Here is a 21,130-nt window from a genome sequence, read left to right as displayed (position 1 = left end):
TGACATAGTAAAAAGATACGCATTACACACGCTCGTAAAATCATTAATTTATTCAGAAAAAGCATCGCACTTGCGTTGCACTCGGACCTAACGTGAACTAAAGTCAGCCCAGTTTTTTTTCAGCCCAGTCAGACCGATTTTACTCGCATAGATGTGTTTCCAGCCTTAGGCTACATGCGCACGCTTCATCTTTTTGTGTTCACAAACTGCAGCCAAAACTGCAGCCAAAATGCAGCCAAAACGGCACCTTGTCAGAGAGAGCCTGGAAATGTCACAAAAAACGCATGTAATTTTAGGTGCGTTTTTGGTGCGTTTTCGGTGCGTTTTTCACACCCTGCGTTTTTGCTGCGTTTTTGTGACAAATGTTGACAAAAACGCAGGAAGAATGAACATGCTGCATTTTATTTGTCACAAACTTTTGACAAATAAAACGCTGACAAATAAACTGCAACGTGCGCATGACAAATCTGACTTCTCATAGACTTTGCTGGGAAGTCAAATGTCAGAAAGTTCTGACAACAAAACTGCAGCCAAAAAAGCAGGAAAAAAAGCAGCGTGCGCATGTAGCCTTAAGGGTACTTTACATGCTGCGACATCGCTAGCGATCTCGATAGCGATGTTAAATTCTAGATCGCAAGTGCGATCTTTCGAGATCGCACATAGGTCATTTTACGCATGTGCGATCTCGAAAAATCGCACTTGCGATCTAGAATTTCACATCGCTAACGAGATCGCTAGTGATGTCACAGCATGTAAAGTACCCTTTAGTGTTCAGCAGGAACAGTCTCTGGTTGTTTCACATATCCCCCCTCCCCCACCCTCTATCACAGGCCCCAGCGTCTGCATTTGCTGGGCTGCTAAGCACACAGAGCAAGTTACTCACGGCCCCCTCCCTGGGTGCACGATCTTCCAGCTCCAAGGTGTGATCAGCGCTTCCCTCAGAATTTGCACCGGAGGACAGATCATTAGCAGGAGGCACCCTAGCATAACGCTCCAGCTTGCTCGCAGCTCCCGCTGCTCCACTACAGGACAACGTGGTTTTGGCCGCCGCCATCCTGGCTGCTACAGGGACACGCTCCAACGCTTCCTTATCTTTCTTGCCGACACGAATCGGCATGGTGCGAGGATCCTCCGCTTCCCAGATGCCCAGGGGTATATTGCAGCTGTCCAGGTCAGTTATGGCCGTTAACAGGGTCGGTAATCCGGATTTTTGATTGGATCCAGGCAGGAGCTCTCCCGTGCTGCTTCCTCCCTACATGAGTTCCAGGCCACGCCCCCCAAGTAAATATATTCCTAAAGATGCTATTGACATGAATTTCTCAAAAGATGTCGGGAACAACCCAATGCAATCCACCCAGGCAAAGAAAGTAAACCATAGATGTCCATAAAGTTAGTTATTTGCCATATATCTCTGTACATTTGTCCATACATCCTTTCAATTAAATGAAGTTTGCCAGAGCAGTATACTGAAAATATATTTAAATTGTTCTGTGATCGAGCTCTTAACTCCATTTGCTCTTACATCAAATTAAACTGCCTCGTTTAAAATGAATTGAAATGCTATTGATCCGCTCGAGCCCCTTCTTATGGCCCCCATCCTGGTACTGTATCTATGATCTGGTACACGGCCCCCATCCTGGTGTATGTATGATAGATAGATATTACAAAATCCCCCAACCTGGTACATGACTTGCATCTTAGTACAGTATATGATCACCATCCTGGTACATATGATTTATGTACATTTTTTTTAATGTTTAGGCTTTTTTAAATTCCTAGAAAGAATAGAAAATGAATTCACAACATTAAATGGTAAAAGTATATATATTTTAAAGGCTGTTCTGTACATTTATACTGACCTCACCCAAAACTAGTTCCAACTCTGACTCCACAACCCTGGTACTCAGCATTAATGTAAAGGGGTGGTAATAATGTAGTGATTAGGACAGTTGAGGCCACTGTATTTTCACATACAGTTTTAGCATTCATTCAGTGACTGTCTGAGCTTATGGATAAACACACTTAGCGTATAGTGGTGTGTTTACATGGTCGCACAGGCATCCTGGGATTGGTTTTTAGTAGTCTGGAGTGCTAAGGGTTAATATTTTTGAAAATATGTGGCTGAGCAGCTGGTAACGCGGACAGCTGGATTTATCTGGTTTTATCCAGCTGTTGCGCGCTCTTTTTCCTATGGATTTGATTGGTCAATGAGTAAAAAGTGCGGGAACAGATTTTGTATTTAAACAGGTGTTCTTGGTCAGCTGTGCAGTTCCAGCTGACTGAAGAAAGAAGCCCCACCCTCCCTCCCATGGGATGAAAAAGCGTTATTTTCGTCGTGATGTGTTATTAGAGGGGAAAATCACCCAGCTTGCTGGGTGGATTGGCTTAATTTGATTAAAAATGGACTTGTAGATTAATTTTAATGGGTTTATCGGATGACAAAAGTTGATTATTTATGTAAAAAGTTGATTATCTGGTTAATTAATTTATGAAACTCTTAATAAACCATCACGGCCATTTTTCACCAGATTCATTCTCTTGTCATTATTTATTTTAATTGTAATAAGGTATGACTTGTGCTACCATGTCATTGACATTAATCATGGAGATGACTGAGTCACAGAGTGTGTTTTGTCATATTAGGCCTTACACGCTTAGTTGAGGCAGGCAACAGTCGACTAAATCTTGGTGACCACCTCAACAATGGCTAAACATTGTCAGACAGATTACACTGAATCCTGTTTTATGGGGCTTCAGACGTACGCTCCAACACTATATGAACATAACCTTATTGTGGATTGATGTGTTGTTGTCATGGCTCCACTTCGGGGTTTGAACCAGTGGTTATTGGTCATTTTCCCTCTTGGTTGGACTACATCCTGTTTTGTGTTTGTTCCAACTGCTGAAGGATCTCTTGTCTTTCTTTCTCATGTTTTGAATTTCTGTATCACTTCTATTCAGGTGTGTGCACTTTCTCATTTAGTTTGCGCAATCCCATTTTGAGAGGGTTCATTTATACTCACTAGGTGCATGCCTCAGTGCTGGCTATATTTCTGGATGGGTGATTTTCTGTAGTTCCAGCTTCCATGATAAGGTTTTCTTACTGAGACCTTGCTATTGCTATTCCCTGCAATTTGTGTGAATCCCTTCCCAGTTGTCTCCTATTTTGTGTAATTTTAGGTTTGGGATGTCTGTCATGTTTTCTGTTACTCTTTTTGGTGTCTTGTATTTCATCATTCCTGTATGACTGATTGCATGTTCCTAGCATTGTGTCTTATTCTCTGCTTGTGTGAGGGAACGTAAGCTTGAGGTGCCAACCTCTGGGACAAATCGGTCAGGTCCTGGGCAAGTATTAGCCTGTTTTGGAACTATGGATTTCTGGTTTAACATCTCCACTGGTCTGTCTATCGTAATCATTGGATCGTACATCACACTTACTGCCTTTAGACCTTTTACTAGCCAACAATTATGTTCACAACTAAATATGATCCACTACATTTTTATTAAACATTCACAATTGTAAACTAAGCCAATGATTTCTAACCCTATTACAATGGGGGAATGCTTGGAAATGGTCTTCACTGGAATAAATATATTGAAATAAATGAAAAGAATCACAACCATGCTGGGGAGCTTTACCCATCAGGATGAGCAAGTGCGTACTGCATCAACTTACTTGCTCTGGTCATTTGCATGCAGCAGGTTATCCCTACAGAATTCTAGAAAAAGTAGACTTACTACAGTGTTTTCTCAAGAAGCGGTTACCTATATATTCCCAGGCAAAGACAAATGGCTATGCAACTTAGTATGTCGCCTACAAAACTATTGAATGGGCTTTTATTTAGAAAGTTCTCTCTAGGCACCAATTAAGGCTGTTGTTGCCAGGCTGGCTTTTCTAAGGGACAGGAGACTAGAACAAAAGCTTGGCTGCATGAATAAATGATACCAGTTTGAAATGCGGCTTCACATATCCTTTAGAAATAGGGATTTTGTGACCTGAAAAAATATATTCTTACCATCCTAAGTGGTTAATATTGTTCTATAAAGGACAGCTTTCTTAATTAAAGATAGCTTTTTTTCATTATATATAAGAAAGATCTTGTAAATTGAATATTACATTTCAGAAGTAAATTAGTTTTGAGAAAAGCAGTTTAAGAAAAATATTAATTGGCCACCAAAATAAGATGCATAGCACTTTTAAGTTTTAATAATAATAATAATAATAATAATAATAATAATAATAATAATAATAATTTTATTATTATTGTGGTTATTATTTTTACATTTGGTTTAAAGTACTACTGCACCATTTTTGTTTTTTGCTGTTTGGACTGGTGCTTTTAAACCCAAGTCTCCTGCCCCATTCTCATACTCTCAACCTTCAGGGTTTTCATCTCCTTTTCAGCGCCACTCTGATCCTATTGCTCCATCTTGTGTCCCTAACTTCTGACTGGCCAAAAGTTGGGTCATAAGCTCCCAATGCATGTCAATGAGAACCAGAACGAGATGTATTGATTTGTAACCTCCGGCGCTCCATGAAATGCTGGAGCTACCGACAGGTCACAAGTCACAGGAGACCAACTGGAGCATTGGGGATAACAGAAGAAGACAGCGACAGGTGAGTATAGACAAGGTACCGGCAACTTTAATTTAAAGGGGTGGTTCACTACTTATTTTTCCAAGCCACATTGATATGATGTTGAGAAACAAGGCTTCTCTCAAATACCTTGTGTTGCCAATAGTGTCAGTTGACATGACATCACCACGGCCGGGCCCAGTCTTCCTGATTCACTGGGCTGTGGGTGGCATGTCACCGTTCGTCACACCCAGCATCGCTCCTGCTCTGTAGTGAAGGAGGGAGCAGGGAGATGCTGGCCTGTGATGAGCGTTGAAACGCCGCCCACAGCCCAGTGACTCAGGAAGACTTGGTCGCCATGGTGATGTCAGGACAACTGGAAGTTGACGTGACATCACTGACGACATCACCAGATCCCAGAGGTCACGGAGCCCGGCGGTCACGAGAAGGGGATGAGCGGACCGCAATAACGCCGCTCACAGGCACTATTGGCAACAACAAGGTATTTGAGAGAAGAGAAACCTTATTTCTCAACATTATATCGATGTGGCTTGGAAAAATAAGCAGTGAACCACTCCTTTTAAAGCACCACTCTAGCATGTTGTGTTTTTTTTGTTTTTTTTTATTTCTGCACTGGAGTTGTACTTTAACATGTTGCAAAGCAGAAAATGCAATGAGCTAGAACAAGATATACATTCAATTAAGTGGTTACTTATAGAAAACAGCAGTCCTATAATTAGAGCCTGGGAGAACGTGTACAGGGAACAGAGACATATAACGGACTCTGGTTAGATAACACATCAGGACTAATTGCCAAGCCATGAGCAAAATGCTAGTGGAGTGCTGGTAACAAGTTCCCAATTCTTGAGGCTGAGATGAGGGTAGGAGAAAATAGAACACATACAACTGAAAAGGAACATAACCAGATCACCATTTTAATTACTGTGATACTTTGGGTTAAGAATTAGGAGACTATCCACCCAAAGACCCCAGCCCTTCTGAAATTTAGCTGGGTGTTCCCCATTCTGAAAGATAACTTTGTCATATGAAATAGTAGTGATCTCACGGTAATAAGAGACAGCGCGTTATATTACTAAAGGGAATGCTATGTAATATGGGATGGCTTGCTCAGGGTACATCGTTAAATAGCCTGTTTAAACACAAACCACAGTAAACAATTGCGGATCAGTAATGGTTTACTAATTGTGCCGCCGGTTGGTCCATGTAAATATACTCCTATACAAAATGAATATTTTACATTCAGTAACTTACTGCTGACCTCTTGTCTGATTCAGTTTTTTTTGTATTTCTCCACTTTGTCAAATCTTCATGTTTATGCCCTAATGCAGTACAGTTTACCGAACTGATCACCGCGCCCCTGAAAATTAAAAACGTCCACTTATATGTATACAAATGTATCGGTAAGAACACGCGCGCACACACACACACACACACACACACACACACACACACACACACACACACACACACACACACTCTGTCTGTGCCACTGAATATTATGCTACCCACAATTCCAAATGTAGATTCATAATATAGGTCTGCAAAGAAAGTTTTTTTTGAAAACGAAAAGGTGATTTTTTTTTTTTATATACCTTCGATCTCTAAACTACTAAAAAATATTAAAAATTCCATCACGTACAGTTTTTACACAAACACTGACACCATAGGCCTCCAAAAGGAACTCCTTCTATACTTATCTCAAGACAGTGCTATATTGAACTACAGTGATGTTCCTGGGTTGATGGAAAAATGTAACATGGAATACTATGTGTGTTGATTCTTTCAAAAAAAGTCTAATAGATATGCTACTGCACAATTGCAGTAAGTATGCTTCAGTGCCTGTAGGGCTTTCTGTGCACTTGTAGGAAAGATATGAGAATTTAGATTTTTATTGCTAAGACTCTTAACTACGAGGACCAAGAATGGTTAATATGTGGTGATCTGAAAGTTCTCTCTTTGCAGCAATTAGAATACAAGAAGTACCCATGCTTATTATTTAAATCGGACAATCAGGATAGGACTCCTCACTGGAGTTCCGCCACCGCTCACAGCTCAGTGAGTCAGGAAGACTGCAGCTGGCCGCAGGGATGTGACGTGTGCGGAACTTGACGTGACGTCACCGGAGTGGGGAACAGCGGTCTGCAATAGCGCCGCTCACAGGCACTATTACCAACATAAGGTATTTGAGAGAAACATTGTTTCTCAATATAATATCGAACTAGACAATAAAAAATATGGGTGAACCACCCCTTTTAGTACCTTTGCACCAAGTTTTAGGGACTGACCAAAGAAAAACTGAAGGAAATCATTTTTGTGGGTCCGGATTTTCAGAAACTCGTGAAGAAAACGTGTGGCGTCCCTGACTTGGTCAGGCACCACTGAGTACTGCACCCATACTGGGGGCAGTACAACACAGGTAATCCAGAAGGCTGACTGGGGTGTGGTTACACAGGCGCATAGTAACCAGGTCTCCCACATTGACCTTTGAAGGGACCCCTGGGGAATCCAGGAGGGAACGTGGCCTTCATCTCCACTCAAGGGGTGTGGTAGAGAGTCTGGTTGCTAAGTTGCATAGGCAGGCACAGAGGGGAGGAAACAGTGAGCCAGTCAGAAGTGAAGCTCAGGGAGAGCAGTCGCAAGGAGGAAACCTGGAGGCTGTCACTAATCAGACACCGCAGGTGCAGTTGGTTACTGACTGGGGAGAACGGTCACCTGGTAGTGCCGCCCGAAATCCACCCAAGGCTAGAGTGCAAAGGGGTGGCTGGCTGAGTACAGGGACTGCCAGGCGAGGACCAGGCCCGCACGGGGTTACAGATCCCCAGAGCAGGGGCACATTCAGTTGGCCTGCTCAACCTGCAGGTAGGGGTACTTCATACCCTCCACCATAACACCACAGAGTCCGGAGCCACGTAGCAACGAGAAGGCCCATAGTTCATAAAAGGCAAGCAGCTGAAGTGACCTGGTCCAGGCTACAAGCAGACGGGCCGAAAAAGGGAGAAGAGGCAGAAGCAACTTCCCTGGGTGACCCCGTAGGACTAAAAGCCTGGGTCACCACAAAAACACAAGGGCTAGGAAGGCGAGTCAGTAGCCACCCTCACAAGTCAGCCTGAAGGAATTCCTGGTTCCACCTGTTTATCACAGCTTCACCCGTGTTACTCATCCCTGCCACCTGAAAGTGAGTAAAAATCCTGAAAGACATTCTTGCTGTGCGTGTGAGTCATTCTGCGACCTGTGGTTCCACACACCTACACCGGGCCCTGGGGCCAGCCTCACTCTCGGGAGGCTACTACATCTAACTGCATTACACATCAGCTCCAGGCATCGCCTAATCTGCAGTGGCGCTCGCCCTGACCGCAATACCGAGAGTGGCGTCACGAATCCTATAGAAGTCAACCTACCTGTGACTAGAAGGACCCAGGACACTCCGTCCCTGAAGACCCTGAGACGACCTGACGGTATCTGGGCACTGGGCGGCACAAACGTGTTCGAAACAAAAATGAAAATCCTTGACGAAAGGGCTTGAGATTCTTTTGAAGACGTCATGAAGAAATTTGTAGGCAACAACAAAAATCGAAAATTCAAGTCCGCTGTGGAGACCATGCTGAAACATTTCAAAGCTTTGGGCTGTCTGATGAATTTGAAGTTACATTTTTTTACACTCCAATTTTAATTACTTTCCTGAAAACCTTGGTGTTCGCGAAGAGCAAGGAGAAAGATTTCATAAGGATATCAAGAAGATGGAGTGATGATACCAAGGTAGAGGTAACGCGAACATGATGTAAGAACTACTGCTTGATGATTCACAGAAAAGATCTGCAGCCCTTCTATATAAGAGAAAAGTTATCCAGAGAAAGCTTTACAGAGAAAATAAAAACGTAAAATTAATGTTTATAATAGTGTATCTGTGAAATTTTTGGCTACAATAAAGATTTTTCTTGTTCATCTCGCTGGTTTTTCGTAACGTGATCCAAAAGGTAACCAGCAGGCTAGTGGAAATTAACTCTGCTAGTCTGATCACTAATGAGCACAGAAATGATTGACGCCTGAGCCTGCTTGTGCATCTGAAAAGCACCAGAGGGAGTATAGTGAGTGTGTCACAGACTGTGGTCTGAACACTGCCATTACTTTCGGCGCGTTTTAGAGCAAAACACTGAATGACAGGCTGCCATTGTATCGGCAACACTGGGTTTGTTTATAGTGGATGGTGCGCTGCCGAGAACGATTATCTTTTATGTAAGCCAAAAGATATTTTCACCAAATATAATACCATAGCATTTTGGTTGATCTGCAGCCTATTTAGTCTAAAAGAGAATTTTTCTACCCTTACAGATATGTTCACACTGGTTCTCCGGCATTTTTTGCTGAATATATCATTGAAAAGGAGGAACTGCACATTGCACAACCCTCCACCCCGTTCTCATGACTGCGTAGGTCTCAGCAGTTTTGGTGCCCGGCAAATAAATCCGATAGAGATTTTTCAATGGAAGCTTCCTTTTTATTATTTGAGAAACCTATCAAGATTGTAAATCTGTCTATAAACGTAATTTTCAAGTGGTGGCTTCTTAAAAGAACCTGTGGAATTTCCTTCTATAATTAGATCTCTGCTTCGTGAATTAGACATCTCTGTACCTTTTGATATGATGGGATTTTCCATTAACTATTCAGGTCAACCAAATGACTGCTTTTAAAAGAAATCAAACAATGTTCCTTCCTATTTTCATGTTTTGTTTTTTTTTCTAAAAATGTTGTACAGGCTGAATAAACATATCTATTGATTTGTTGTAGACAGGTTGTGAAGCAGTAGAATTATGATGTGGCTCTAGAGCTGACACATCAAGGAAAACTATCAGGAGAGACAAAGTGAAGGTAATGAAGTCGGCAAGCTGAGCTTTATTAGAAGAGACGTGCTACTGATAGCGATAGTATTGTTCCAGCAGCCGACTGATGCTCGTGCTTGGTTCTCAGCAGTAGTTTATGGGTTTTGGCTGAAGAGAAGATTTTGTAGGTCAGCTGATTGATAACTAGAGGATGAGGAAAAATGGTGAACGAGGAAAAATGTATCTAAACTACTCTATTCACACATGGTATGGGAAACTAAAGGAGCCGCGTTTTGTGGGCTTGTTTTGCAAATCCTAAAATCGTCAATGCTTTTCGCTGTGTTTAATCATGGTATATTATGAAGCAGCCAGTATAAGTTCGGAAATTCTAGGTCCTGTCGCACCTCGAAAAAAAAAAAAGTTGAAACCTGAGCACTGATCAACAATATAGCACGTTTTAACATTCGAAAAGCATACATTCATATGTAGATGTAGGGTTTTGCCATCATTTCTGTTTCAGGAGGAAACTGTTCTCAAAAATGAGACTAGCAGATGCCTGGTTACATGATGACATAGGACATCATAAATGCTACCATCAACTACGGTACGAGCAAGCAAATCTTCCTCTTCTGGAATAGCATGATGAGCACTTAAATAAAAAAAAAAAAATGGTCTTTTAGAGAAGTCCTCTAAAAGAAAATGTCATTACACATATTGTATAAGGGAAATAAAAATCAATTACAGATAGTCTGGTCAATATAAAGGTGTCACATGGCATTTTACTCAAAACTCGCCGATTGTCATGGCGGCATCAGACGCTGTTCACACAACAGATTCTGACACTCCACAATATTGTTTCTCTGTTGTTTGAGTTACCCAGGCAGGCTCGGGTATTGATCAGCTGTGTGCTCATTAATGATCAGGCTAGCAAGAGTTATCCTCTGCTAGTCTACTGGTTATCTCTAGGATCACATGTTTTATTGGAACATTTACTCCCCGCCTTTTTAAGATGGTGGAATCTGACTGCCCATGCCTACTATAGTCTTTTGTTGTCTTGCTCTGTGTTGTGTCCCAGTCCTGCTGGTGATTATTTTGCTTGGTGCTTGGAGTTGTTGTACAATTCTCTTTTCATCTTGTTGTTTCCTCCCTGCTTTTATTTTCCTCCTTACCTGGTATTGTCTTATACCTTTGTGTGAGCATGCTTTGAGATAGTTTTGGTTTCCCCCTGTTTGTCTATCTCTGTTAGTATTATCACACTCCTGTACCGGCTCGGTAGGGAGGAAGGGCTTGGAAGATCAGGGCTGGTTTGGAGCAGGGTCAGGCTGGCAGCTTAGACATCCTCACCTTCAGAGGTAAGTCTGAGATAAAGGATAGCTAGGGTCCCCTAGTCTGAGGCACAGTCTAGAAGCTCCGGTTCCCTGCTCTCACCTTTCATCAAGACAAAAGGCTTGTTCTTCTCAAACTGGCCATCGTTTGGAGAGGTGTAATTTATTTGAAGGAGGGAATAAAATATTGGGTACTTCTGATCTCTATAGAGGACGTTTGTGTTTATTTTAGAGATGCCAAATAATTAATAGATTTTTCTGCCTTTACCCACAATTCTGGTATTGTATGTCTGTGCAACAATAACTGTAGAATCATATTTTTCCAGTAATGTACATTGTATCTGTTATCTGCGTATCTGAACAAATGGCTGCTCAATAATATTCATTTGGAGTTCTGTCAGTGCTTTTTAGTGTAAAGGATTTTGCAGTTGATTCAGTGATGTCGCATACTCTACAGGTGATCTGATTGGTCACAACCCTCATAGCATGGAAACTTAAAGTGGTTACCTCAAGTCCTGAATTATGGGCCCACCATTCTAAAACCTTCATACTTCCTACATGCTGGGGCCAGTGCGCTCTTGCTTAATTAACTGTTTAGATCAGCGACATTGTTGGGTTACTGTTTAAACAAAAAATAGTAGGAGTTTTATAGTTATAAAATATATATTTTCTTTATTACATATACATTTTATTATAAAGTATTAAATCAGAAAACATAAAGTCAACTAAATCCAGGATGTTGGCAACAGAGCAGTGCACATAACATAGAGTTGCTTACAAAAAATTCTATGGATGTACAAAGGGCCCCAAATAGTAGACACAGTAGTCAAAGTATGTATGACATGCACAAACATATATGTACTATTTCATAGGTATATAACAAAAATGCTCTTACCCATAGTGAACATAATCTGCAGAGTTACTACAAGAACATGGTCCCCCAACGCGCATTTCATGTGTTTAGATCTCGCTTTCTCAGGGAAGTTGACATTTTAAGCTGTCCTACATAGCCTTTAAAAATTCTGAACTCCAGTCACATGATTGGAGGACAGCAATTTTGCTGCACCCACCAATCCAGTGATTGCGGCCCGATAAACAGTAAGGCTTACAAGCTCTATAAGAAAGAGTTTGTAAAACCTGTAGATACTCAGCCTTCTGCTAGACTGTAGTGGTGGTAGGTGACCTAGGCAATGACAATTTTAGCAAAGATAATTGAAAAGATCCTCTTTTTCAGCAGCACTTTCCAATTTCAACCATCTTTAAGATCCTAATAACCCTTTTAAACTTCTATAAACACACACAAATTTTTTTTTTTTTATTTCCTTCAAAGTGAAACATATTAAAAACGAGGCACTTGTATTTTCTATCAAGCTGTAATTAAAAGAAACAGTCACCAGTTTTTAAGCTAAGTGATGTCATCCCAGTGATGGCGCTTGTGCATTGACTGTGCTCTGCTCGCAGTAGGGCAGAGCAGAGTTCTCCGACACAGGCCTGCAAGGCTACTGCGCAGGGGCAAGATCTCATTTCACGATTTGGATGACGCAGGGAGCATCACTCACATGAACAAAGCTGGAGGACATGACTAGGAGCAGAGAGAATGGAAAGAGGGCACCCATCGGACTGGACTATCATAATTCACATACAGCATGAGCGCATATCAAATGGAATCTTTAGGGGGTATACAGGGAGAGCCAGGAGCTAAGTTTGTGGAGCACAGGAACAGTTGAAGGTAGTGGCATTTGTTCATGGATTGAAAAACTGGTGACCGGTTCCCTCTATATGACAAAACACAGATACTGTTAGGATGACCACATGGTTTTCAGAAAAACCAGCACATTTGAGGTTGTGATGTTTCACTTCATTACAGTGATTTGGAGGGGTCTTGGCATCTGGATCTCACATTGATAGCTCTTCTTGGTGAGTACTACCCTGTTAAATGATTGTGAAGGGTTTTTTATGATAACAAATTGCTCTACATTTTGCGCTAGTGATGGGTGTTAATGCTTCATTAATGCTTTATGTGAGTTGGCAGGTGGTCACCGGGTGCTCAGTCCGGGCTGTGTTGTGCTACACATAAAAGAAAATGATCAACCGCTGTAGTCATCTGGGCTTAAAGTCAACATCCAGCGTCCATTGATAAATTAGATTGCCCTTTTCAATACCAGTGAGCTTTTCAAATTGACTGAAGCTGCAGATTTTTCATCCTGTTGACTGCAGCCTTCATTCTCCCTGGAGCATGAAATGTAGTTCAACGTATGAGCAGGATTTTAACCATCATCACAAATCTGATACGTGTCATGGTGAATTTTCCACATTGCTGATTGGCCTATGTATTGTTACACCTGCAGATTTTGATTCCTTCCGGGCACAGAATTATTGCTTGTTAAAATTGTTTGAAAATCTCCATGCTGTTTGTGGGAAGTATAATGATGCACATACTGTGACCTAGCTTTAGATTCTCCGCTATATGGTACTAGCCATTTCAGAGTAAACGAATTTAGTTTTGTTATTGGCTGCATTTGAGTAAATCATGAGCACTGTGCTTTTGTTTTTCTGGCATGTGTGTAATATTCTTCTAAAATCCAGATAATAGGAATCTTTAATGCTGTCTGAGATGTGAGTTTCAATATACAATGGAACCTTTGTTAACGAGAACAATCCGTTCTGGGAGTGTGCTTGTTAACAAAGTTACTCGTTCAGCAAAGCAAGATTTCCCATAGGAAATCATTGCAATGCAAAGAATTTGTTCCACAACTTGTTAAATGTTTCATCCTGGTCCCCTATTGTCATTCCACACATGCACAAACTCACACAAACTCACACAGACACGCAAGCATGCACACGCACATATTATGCTTACCTTACCTTTCGTTCCATCGCCGGTCTCCTGGGACTTGCTGTTCGCTAGTATGGGCTGTGTATCAGGTTACCATCACGACGATGGAGGAACTTCCGCTGCCAGAGCGCTGACGTCAAAGGCAGGAGCCACTTGCCTCTGATTGGCCAGCGCGCTGCCTTTGAGTAGCATGACAGAGGAAGTTCCTGCTTCGTCGCTATGGTTGCCGATGCACAGCCTATACCGGCGATCTACAGGACCCAGGAGGCCGGCGATGGAACGGAAGGTACATATATTATGCTCACCTTAGCTTCCGTTCCTGGATCTTGTAGTTCGCTGCGAGGATTCCTCCCTCGTCGCGATGTACCGGGAAACTAAAAGAAGCATTGAGGCCGACGATGGAACGGAAGGTAAGGTGAGCATAATACTTTGTGAGTGTGCATGCGTGTGTGCTTGTGTGTTTTTGTGTGTACTGCAAGAGTGGGTTAGATTGCGGTGGATGTACGGAACTGGAAGTGTGTGCGGTGAGTATTTTGCTCGTACAGCAAAGCTTTCTCGTAAACCAAGTTACAAATTTACAGAAAGCTTTGCTTGTTGAGTGAAATTCTCATTAACTGGGTTTACTTGTTATGCCAGGTTCCACTGTATAGAAGATATAGACCTCTGTGTATCAATGGCAGTATACAATATACTCACCATTATATTTTGGATGTGCATCACATGTCATGCCTCATTCAGGCGCCCACCGATTGCTCGTTAGCACCTTTTATAATGGGCGAGTCGATTATGCAAATGACACTCCAATCAAACTCTGATCTGAGTGTCAGCTTGGTGTGATCTGATGCTCTCTCATAAGAGAACTGTAGCACAGGAGAGAAGATGGAGAACATCATGTCTCCATCTTCTCCTCCATTCTGTGAGGGCATGAAAATTAGACTGCACTCAGATGTCATCCGATAAGAAGCAGTAATGTTTGCAGCTTGACAAAGCATACTTTTTTTTTTTTTCTGTTTGACTATGCAATGTAAACTTTTAAAACCTTATTTTTCCTGTTTCCAATGTAGTGAAGTGAAAAAGTATACTGTACTTCATTTATAGCCGATATATGTTTATAATGACTGTGAAACTAACACAAAAGCTTCATATGGCCATTGTACTGAGCCAGCGGAATTACTTTGCTTTATTTTTAAAGGGTTTAGAATTTACAGGCAAACCGGTAATAACGAACGGCCTATTTTTCCAAACCTATTCCTCCCGTCACAGATCACTCTTGCCAATGATTCTGTGTCTTCTTTTGACGTCCCGTCTATAGAACTTCTTCTTCTACTATGATCTGCTCAGTTCTGTTTAATGGGGTATCCCTGCTGATGATGTCATTTTAATTGACAGCTGGCTCCCCACTGCCTAATTACAGGGAGCCGGATGTCAATCAACAATGAAGTCAGGAGTGACGCACCACTGACATTGCAGATCGGAAGTGAAAGTGCTGCTCTGTTGACGTGGACTAAAATGAAGCTTCAGAATCACTGGCAGCAGTGGTTCATGCCCGATCTGAGCCGGCAGAGATTTGCGCTGGACACGAGGCAGGTAGTTAACAAATACCGGTCTGTAAGTTCCAAGCTCCATCTAAAAAGTACAGAAGTCCCGGATTACCCTTTTAACTTGCATTTATGTTTCTTGTTGGAACTTACAGTGAATATAAAATCATTTAAACCTACAATTGTCGTAAGTTAATCATTGTTAAAGTATTTTCCTTTTCTTGTTTTATTCCTAGGTTCTAACATCATGTCGAGCTTTTATTCTAACTGCTCGAGTGCCAACCAAGGTAGGTTCCTCTTTCATACTTCTGTTTTCAGCGTTATTAACCCTTCACCTAAATGCTGGGATTTTTAGGATATTTTTTCAGTTCTGAATAACCTAAAAAGACATAATTGCCTGTTTGTTTTTAGTTTCCCTTCCTGAATAGACCTAATAGCATGTCTGTATTATGTTTGGCAAATTTTAACTGTGCTCTTTGAGGGACTGTCCCATTTGGGGGCTGAAAGTTGTTTTTTTTTTTGTTTTTTTTTCTCTGCGCCCATCATAAGGTATACAGTATGAAGTAAAAGTATAGTAGAGTAAAAAATACAAAAGACAAAAATGTGTTCACCATTTCAAGCAAAAAATACATAGGTTGGTGGTCTTTCTTCAGTTGGTAATAATTCTGGTGCATTGATTAGTGGGCCGGTTCCCACATTAGTAGACAAACAACATAGCTAAAGCTCCAATGCAAAACATTGTAAAAAATCTATATGTATTTAATATTCATAAACACTCATTTGTATTGATTAAAAGAAATGTTTAAATGAGAAACAAATAGCATATACGTGTCAGTTATTAAAGTTTCTTAATCGTAGCAAAGTGTAACACACAGTGCTGGGTTATATATAAACTATCATGCGCAGAACAAACTACAGAAAGAAGACGTTAGTAACACCCATTAATTAGGGCAAAGGTAGGTAAAAAGTGGCACTCTTAACAACAATTAAATTGCAAAATATTATGTATGAAGGTTAATAACGGTAGTAACAATAAGTAAAAAAGTATCCCATAATCACTGTTCAGAAGTAAAGATGCATTGAATTTAATTTATAATTAAGGCCTGATAGAATTATAGTATTTAAAATTTAGAATCCAATTTGCTTCACTTACAAGCAGGAGTTTGCATCGGTGTCCGCCTCTGTGGGTTTTTAACTTGTTTTATTTTGACTTAAACACTCCAGTCTGTTCACGTGACCTCATCAGCTCGGGTAAGGGAACTGGCGGGCAGACACTGGTGATGTCACCCGCTTTGTCTGCCCACTCCATTTGTCTATAGTGTGCCAACATCTAATAGCAGGCATTAGTACAATGTAAGGAACTTCAATAAGGCCACTATTGGGAAAAATAATCTGAAATCACTTTGTCATGAAATTGATTGCCATGATTATCCCAAATGACATTAGCACTTACCACATTTCTCTTTGGGAAAGTATTCTGGAGCCGAACATAGCTATTCCGCCCTGGCATCGTGTGCAAAGTTGCTGTAAAACTCATTTAAGAAATAGTAATTGAAGCAAAATAATGTCATCAGACAAAAGTTAGATACTCATATCCCAATCTTTAACAACTAACACTTATTCCAAGGTCACTCGAGTGACATCCTACCTTTTTAGTTCGGTTAGGACATCAAGTAAACCTTGAAATCTGGCCACACACAACAGATAATTGTTGGTGTTACCTTCTGACTTTTGGTAGGAGGAATCACAAGTAGGGATGGGCGAACCCGAACTGTAAAGTTCGGTGTTCGTGCACACGACCACACGAACACAAGCTTTCTGGGACATTCGTGTTACAGTTCGTGTAACCGTTCTGGTCCAGGAGCTGTTAAAAAAAAAAAAAGCATGTTATTAAAAAAAAAAACATTATGATCATACTTACAGGTCCCGAGACGCGTCCTGCAGACTCTGCCTCCCAGCGTTTCTGCTTCTCCGTCCGTCCGATCATTGCAGTTCCCCCCGGTAAGCGCCTCTGGCTAAAAGGACCGCAATGTCATACCCATGTGACCAATCACGTGTGAATGTTGTATTACCTCATTGGCTACAGACTGGTCATGTGAGTATGATGTCATCATAGGTCCTGGCGCGCCGTGATGCGAGTGTCATCACATCATGGTGCACAATCTCCCGACAGCAGCGGGTCAGCTGCATGTATTTCCACAGCTGAGGCGCTGCTGTCGGGAGAGTGAGGTGATGCGCTCCGAGACGCAAGTGCAATTATCCCCTCACTGTCAGCCTGCTACATCGCTCTGACCAGAACGTTGCAGCAGGCTGACATGGCTCTCTGTGCTTCTCACGGTGTATAGACTGTTTGTGTACAAGATGAAAAGATGAAGCAGAGTTGACTTTGCGCTTTGCTTCTCACTGTGTATAGACTGTGTCTGTGCACAGTGATGAAGCTGACATGGCTGTCCCTGTGGATTACGTCGGACTAAGGATTTTTTTTTTTTTATATATATAATAAAGGTGGAGTCTCAATGCTTTTTGTTTTATTTCTAATAAAAAAAAGTTTTTTGTTTTTTTTTTTTTTTTACGGTTTCCTAGAAATTTATGGTGGCCATGTCTATTTTGGCGTGCGCCATGAATTTCGGGCTTAGTACCATCTGAGAATACAAAGCTGGTATTAACCCCTGTATTACCCAGCGAACCACCGCCATCACAGCCGCTGGATGAGCCAGGTAAAACACCTGGAAATGGCGCTAAGAAACAATGTACCATTTCCAGGGGTGGCTGCGGAGAATCCCAGCCCCCAGCTGCCTGGCTTTACCTTACTGGCAATCAAAAAACGGCGGGAGCCCACGCATCTTTATTTTTTTATTTATTTATTTTTTTTAAATAAAAAATTAATGGGCTTCCCTGTGTTTTGAGTGCCAGCCAAGGTAAATCAAGCAGATGGGGGTGGCAGCCCTGAGAATCAAAAATACTGCGGAGCGCTACGTCCATTTTTTTTTTTTTTTTTTTTTAATAATTTATTTCTCTTTACAGTACTGTGATGTCAGGCAATCAAAATACAGGGAAGCCCATTTTTTTTTTTTTAAGTTATTTAAATAAATTAGTAAAAAAATGCGTGGGCTCCCGCTGCATTTTTTGTATTGCTAGCTAAGGGTAATCCAAGCAGTTACTATCTGCAAACCCCAACTGCTTGGTGTTACCTTCACTGGCAATAGAAAATCCAGGGAAGGTAACACATTTTGCCAAATAACTAAAAAAAAAAAAAAAAAAAAAAAAAAAAAGACGTGGGCTTCGCCATATTTTTGTTTGCTAGCCAGGTACAGCAGGCAGGTACGGGCTGCCCCCAGCTGCCCATTTGTATCCGGCCGGGAACTAAAAATATAGGGAAGTCCTTTTTTTAATCATTTCATGAATTTCATGAAATAATTAAAAAAAAAAAAAAAAAAAAACGACATTGTCTTCGACCCATTTTTGTATACTGCAAGGTACAACTAGGCAGCTGGGGATTGGAATCCGCAGCGCAGGTTTGCCCAAGCTTTCTGCCACCCCCCCCCCCGCTGTGAATTGCAGTCCACAGCCGCCCCAGAAAATGGCGCTTTCATAGAAGCGCCATCTTCTGGCGCTGTATCAAATTCTTCCTGACGGGTGGCATGCTGGGTAATAATGGGCTAATACTAGCTTTGTTTTACTAGCTAGTATTAAGCCAGAGATTCTTAATGTCAGGCAAGTTTGACCCGGCCATTAAGAATCTCCAATAAAGGGTTAAAAAAAAGAAAGACACCACACAGAGAAAAAATACTTAAATAGAAATAAATACAGACACACTTAGAGACTCCATGTTTATTACTCCCTCTCACCCCCCCCTCCAGAATCCTGGTCTTCTGTCTTCTTTCTCCTTCAACCCATGCAGCTCTGCTACATCAGACAGCCCTGCATGGGAGGAAGAACACTTCTGCTCCCCATGCAGTCTAATCACTCAGTGAGTAAACAGAGGCTGCGGGTTGGTAAGCGGTGATGTCACCGCTGCCACCGTTGCAATAGTAACCTGACAGGCGGGTTACAATAGCAACAGTGATCTCCGATCACCTGATTCTCGGCGCTGCTATTCACCGACTGTGGCAGCCAGTCCCTGCATGTGGGCTGACTCTGTAAAGACCGCCGACATGCAGGAATGGGGAGCCGACCATGTGCCTGAGCATTTCGCCGGTACACGTTACTCGTCCAGTATACTGAGTACGGAGATGCTCGGGCGAACACCGTCTACTGGCGAGATGCACTGACGGGACCTAGCATGACGTCATAGCCATGTGACCAGTCTGTAGACCATGAGATAATTCACATGTGACTGGTCACATGGTATGACGTCACGGAAGGTCCTATCATCCGTGCTGGTTACCGGGAGGGCACAGCAATGATCGGAAGGAAAAGCGGCTGGAGACAGAATCAGCAGGACGCGTCGCGGGACCTGTAAGTATAATGACAATGTTTATTAACAGTATTCTTTATTTTACAGCCCCCCGCCCCATCACATAACTGTAAAGTCCAAGTTCGGTGTTCGGACGCAAGTCCGCATTATATCAGAACCCGAACGTGAACTTTACAAAACGTTTGGGCGAGTCTCCCGAACACCGAACATCGGGGGTTTCGCCCACCCCTAATCACAAGGACTTCCTATGCTTGCAAATCCTCTGGTATTAACACGCAATGTAAAATACGAGGAGTGATGGAAGTGTTCATCTGACATTGCTTTTAGTTGAAGACTTTCCCTTTTTAAGTAATCACTCCTTACTGTCATAAGATTTACTGGATGTAGTTAGACATAAGCTTTGAATAGAAAGTGAAAATAACTTACATATACTTTTTTTGTTGTTGTTTCATATCCTTTTTAGCCATCAGTACAGGAATGAGTCTAAAACTAGCATACATTGAAGCCTGAAGGTTTTTCATAATTGTGTTTCAGCCATACTCCTTGCAAAACTAGTGAATAAAATTAAACCCAGCAATGCAATCTCTGTAATGATATGGGTCATACTAAAGAGTGCAATGACTAAATGTGGCACTATCATAGAATACCACCTTTTTCACAAGGTAGTTAGTGAAATTTCTGATACTTTAGATTTGCCCTGGTCAAATATAAGAGCTAGTATTGTGAAGTGTAAATGTATAACCAGAGTTCGTTCTTAAATCAGTAGATGCAAATTCGCAGAGAGCCTGTCGAGCGCTAAAGGACTGCGTGGAGGGAACCTCATGAAGTTTGATTCTATGGTCTATTAGCTTGAGCAATGGCTGGAGAGGTGTACAGTTTGCTACCGCTGTATACTGTAGAGGTGCAAATGTGTTCCTTGGAATGATGAATTGTGTTTTAAAGGCGGTATCCTCAACTCTAAGATACTTTCCTAATATGTAGTAGGTGTACTGGTGGTGGTAGCGGTTAAATAAAATTAGCAAATACCTCCAATTAGAAATGTAGTTTAGGTCTCCTAATATAGCCATGTCTCTTACCTCATGTGCAGGGCACTACAGCTTGGGTATCTAAGTATCTCAATTTTTTTTCAGTTTCCTAAGCAGTAAGGCATGCTCACATTTTCTTTATTCACTGTTCACATCCCTCAGCATTTTTGAGTGCAATTCTTTCTGGCACATTGACTAACGGACATCTCTGAAATATAGCAGTACAGAGTTGGCTGACACAGTCAGTGCCAGGATGTGATTCCAGTCGCTACTCACTGTATACAGAGTGTAACTGAAACCATTCCATACACGCCTCTTTGACTGAAAGCTGGAGGCTGCTCATAGGAATAAAGCTAATTTCCTAATAGTGACCACGCTTTTTTTAAATTCTAATTTACACTCAGCGATGCTACGTTTTACATTTGATGTCATAAACTATTAGCTCCTGAAATATTTGCAGAGTTACACAGGTTTTGGCATTTTGACTACTTACCATAACATATTCAAGATGGTTATAGAATAATAATTTTTATTTCTGTAGCGCCAACATATTCCGCAGCACTTTACAATTCAGA

At 41.6% G+C, this 21,130-nt stretch overlaps 1 protein-coding gene across 1 annotated transcript in view; it reads left to right on the top strand.

Annotated features, from left to right (window-relative positions):
- CARMIL1 (capping protein regulator and myosin 1 linker 1) overlaps positions 1–21,130 on the top strand; it is a 362,146-nt gene that overhangs the window by 90,993 nt on the left and 250,023 nt on the right. Inside the window, exon 3 of the mRNA XM_075316069.1 lies at positions 15,350–15,400. Within this exon, the coding sequence (XP_075172184.1) occupies positions 15,350–15,400 (51 nt within the window). The remainder of the gene's footprint in view (positions 1–15,349; positions 15,401–21,130) is intronic.

The sequence above is a fragment of the Anomaloglossus baeobatrachus genome, chromosome 6, assembly GCF_048569485.1.
Source record: "Anomaloglossus baeobatrachus isolate aAnoBae1 chromosome 6, aAnoBae1.hap1, whole genome shotgun sequence".
NCBI lineage: Eukaryota > Metazoa > Chordata > Amphibia > Anura > Aromobatidae > Anomaloglossus > Anomaloglossus baeobatrachus.
Note: the sequence above shows the minus strand (reverse complement) of the source record. Positions and strands in the feature narration are given on the sequence as shown.